This window comes from Gloeophyllum trabeum (genome assembly GCF_000344685.1).
Source record: "Gloeophyllum trabeum ATCC 11539 unplaced genomic scaffold GLOTRscaffold_00095, whole genome shotgun sequence".
Lineage (NCBI taxonomy): Eukaryota > Fungi > Basidiomycota > Agaricomycetes > Gloeophyllales > Gloeophyllaceae > Gloeophyllum > Gloeophyllum trabeum.
Window position 1 is genome coordinate 1 of NW_006920504.1, and position 3394 is coordinate 3394.

Sequence of the window (3394 nt, forward strand, 5' to 3'; positions counted from 1 at the left end):
CCCCTCCCCATCCCCCGCCATCCCCCTCCCATCCCCCTCTGCTCCCAGTTCTCCCTCCCACCGATCCTCGACGCTCTGAGCAAGAAATCCAAGGCAGATACTGTGTGATATAAGAATCATTACTTACATGAATACAAATGTGTCTCGTGCACATACCTAACCAGGTCCTATGCGTCTTTCTCCTGGTTCCCTACCTTCCGTACTCGGGGCTTCCATGTCCTCTAGAAAAATTTGTCAGCTAATCTCGACTTTGGCACAGTACACTTACACCCGCAGCCTCCGCGGCTTCTTTTCCCTCTTCGTCGGCCTTATCCTGGTAATGCTAATTGCCCCCGCACGTCGCATCAGAGAGTATGCGAGAATACATAGTGGATCTGACCTTTTGTTGATCTTTTGACATGTTCTTCCAGACTGTCGTGAACTGGGAATTTGTGACGTTCCCCACGCGGAATTGCTCCTGTTGAAAGTACTGCCTGAGACCATAAGAGAGCCAGTAAGCGTGGCAAAGACTGCTTGACGACATGACCACTTACCGTCCTGTTTTCACCTCCTTTGGCAGCTCTACGAGCTTTCCCCGTTGCCTTTTTCCCTTTGGACCATCTGGACAACGGCCGCCAACCCCCGGCTCCCCTTCCGACTGTTGGCCACCTCCAGTGCTGTCCACACAGCGCATCTCGCTGGCGTCCTGAAGGACACTACCACCCCCGCCCTCAGCCGCACGGTCCTCACAACTCCTGTCCTGCTGCGCTGACTCGCCACCCTCTTGACTGTCGCAGTCCTGTCCTCCCTCGCCATTATTGCCCGGTGCTGACTCACTGCCTCCATCTTCGCCGCCAGCACCCGCCGACTCATCACGCCCGCTTCCGCTGCCTGCATGACCTGACTCACCTCCTACGTTGTCGTCGTCTGCGTGTACGAAAGCGCGGCGGACATTGTCATTGTCCTCGTGCTGCGACTCACCATCACGCTGGCCAGTCTCGTCGACAATCCTACGGGAGTCTCTTTGCCCCCGATCACCACTGTCGATGTCATGAGTCTCGACGTCATCTGCTAGAGGAGTGTTAGTATTGCTCGACTCGGCAGGCGGTGCAGTAGTCGCAGTATCACTTGTGTACCATCTCATTTCAGTAATAGACACAGGTACATGATGAGCCACTTACTACGGGTTCTTGAGGAGTAGTCGTCTTTTCTTTGGCTTGGGCTTTGGAGCGCCGGCGTTCGGGGCTGACTTGCGCTTGTCGCGAGCGGTGCTTGTGCCTAATGAAGAGTCTTGAGCTGTTCCAGATGACGTAGATCCAGAGAGTGGAGCGGGAAGTCTTGTGACCACAGACATAGTAGTCGAAGCAGCTTGTTGAGAAGACCCAGCTGTTGCAGATGGCAGTCCTGAAGGCAAGAAAGGACCCGCGATATCGTCCATCTTGTACAAGACGTCCAAATCGACCTGTTTTTGCTGCGCTTCGAGCCATGGCTTGATGTGCTTTCGCCCAAAGCATTCGTAAATCTCCTTGGCAACCCACTTGGCTTTCCAGTCGTTGATAAGCCTCAGGATCGTCTGACTCCTGAAAACGCGGACTCAGCACATCGTACAAGCCCTCCGGAGCTTATTCGACACAGCGCTCACACGCCTCTAGGCTTCTATGGGCTCTAAAGACTTGTTCTATTTAGCTCCGACCTTCCTAGCATCCCCGAGGTGTACACGGACCCATTCCACGATTTATCTCCGCGAACAGGAGCTCCGGAGCGACTTAACCAATGCGACTTCTAGATGAATTAGCTCCGGGGCCCGCGGGTGCTTCTATCGAGGGGCATTGTCCTCATGCCCACCCTCCAGCACTCACTCCCCCTCATTTCCATCAAGATACCGAAGGTGCGGACGCATACAAGTCACCATGAGGCCAGCATCAGTCAGCAAGCGGCCGGAGGTAATTAGCACGTGACCGGAGCGTCACATGGAGTGATGGGACCGCTTGGGTCAGGTGGCGGAGCGTCGAGGCGACCTCTAGGGGCTGGGACGAGCAAGTGGGAGTGCAAGGGAGTCGTATGGTGTATGGTATAATGGCGGCAAGTGCTGAGCAATCCTGTGGGTAGCGGCGGTTATTTGTTATTTATCTCCGGACGGTCGCAAAGCCATTCCTGTAGTATAAATTGTACAAAGTAGCGTACAGAAAAACAAGTTTCGACTTCACCATCTCAGAGAATTAGCATTACGATCTCAGCGACCCGAGAAGTTCGAAAGCGTCAAACTTAGCAAATTATAACCGATCCTAGCTTTGCCAATAGGCCTGACTCGTCGAGTGAATTATCTCCGCCATCGATCCAATTAGCTCCGGTGAGTCTCGCATAGCGAAATAAAATTAACCAAGTTTCTCTAGCAATTTCTACTCCCGTGGGCCCGAACCTACACTCGGTTTCGTGGTTTGCGACTTTGGCTGCGACTTTCCGGAGATAAATACTCCGGAGCGTCCCTTAGTGTTTGTTTCAGGCGTCAAGGTTTTGTTTTATTTTTCTAGGTCTTCCTACGGACTACCCTACGGCATCTTACTCCTCCTTTCCCCCTCGAACTATTAAATACCCTTCAGTTGTCTCGGACCGCCTTCACCCATATCACGGGGTTTAGGTTTATTCCTTTTGGTCCTTGGTGATTGTTGTGTGTCAGTGCATATCATCGTTCTCGCAGTAGGTCAGCTCCTTGAAGGCATTCTTCATGGTGACATAGAGCGCTCTCTTCTTATGTAAGCCCAGCTTATCCCAAGTCAGCGTAGCTTCGCCGGCGTCTCGCAAGGCAAACAAAAAGTCCCAGACCAGCCTAGAGATTTCCTGAACGCGAAAGCCATCGATGATAGTGCCGTCCTCTTGAGTGATGAAGCGGAATGGTACGTTGTAACCTTGAGCGCGCCGTTGTTTGCCCTTCGGACCAGGTGGAGGGCGCTTGTCATCAGGGTGATTGGTGCTGTCAAGCCAGTGGGACTTGCACCAGAACATACATGCAAGCTGGGCAGCTGAATACGACTCAGCTGTTGGGTAATCATACGCCGGCTTCTCAAGTAACAAATGTGCCTTGAGTATGGAGCTCTCAGATGCCTGGGAGGGAGGTGTCGTGTCTATGTTCGAGCCACGGAGTGCCATGCTCTTGTCCAGCAGTGCCCTATATGCTTTGAGTACAAGTGGCTGTTTTGAAAGCGCATATACTCAACTCGAGGGTCTGTATAGTACCCTTTGCAACTGCGAGCTCCTCTTTGGACTTCTCCAGGTGGATTCGCAAGGCTTCTGCTTCACGCCGGGTACCTGTAAGGCACTGATGCATCCGGGAGTACGGCTGACAGTATTCCAGGAGGGTACAATGATCGAGAGTCTCCAGCCAACCAAGAGAGTCATTTCCGAGTGTAGGAGAGTT

General features: G+C 52.9%; 2 protein-coding genes across 2 annotated transcripts; both read right to left on the bottom strand.

Moving 5' to 3' along the window:
- Window positions 1-533: 533 nt before the first annotated feature.
- GLOTRDRAFT_97268 (uncharacterized protein) lies at window positions 534-1333 on the bottom strand (the record flags this gene model as incomplete). The annotated part of the gene is made up of 2 exons (XM_007873313.1): window positions 534-1106; window positions 1161-1333. Coding segments are annotated over 2 exons (746 nt in total), but the record flags the coding sequence as incomplete, so codon positions are not given.
- Window positions 1334-2652: 1319 nt separating this feature from the next.
- GLOTRDRAFT_134318 (uncharacterized protein) lies at window positions 2653-3126 on the bottom strand (the record flags this gene model as incomplete). The annotated part of the gene is made up of 1 exon (XM_007873314.1): window positions 2653-3126. One exon carries the CDS (start codon window positions 3124-3126, stop codon window positions 2653-2655), a length of 474 nt encoding a protein of 157 aa, XP_007871505.1.
- Window positions 3127-3394: the final 268 nt, after the last annotated feature.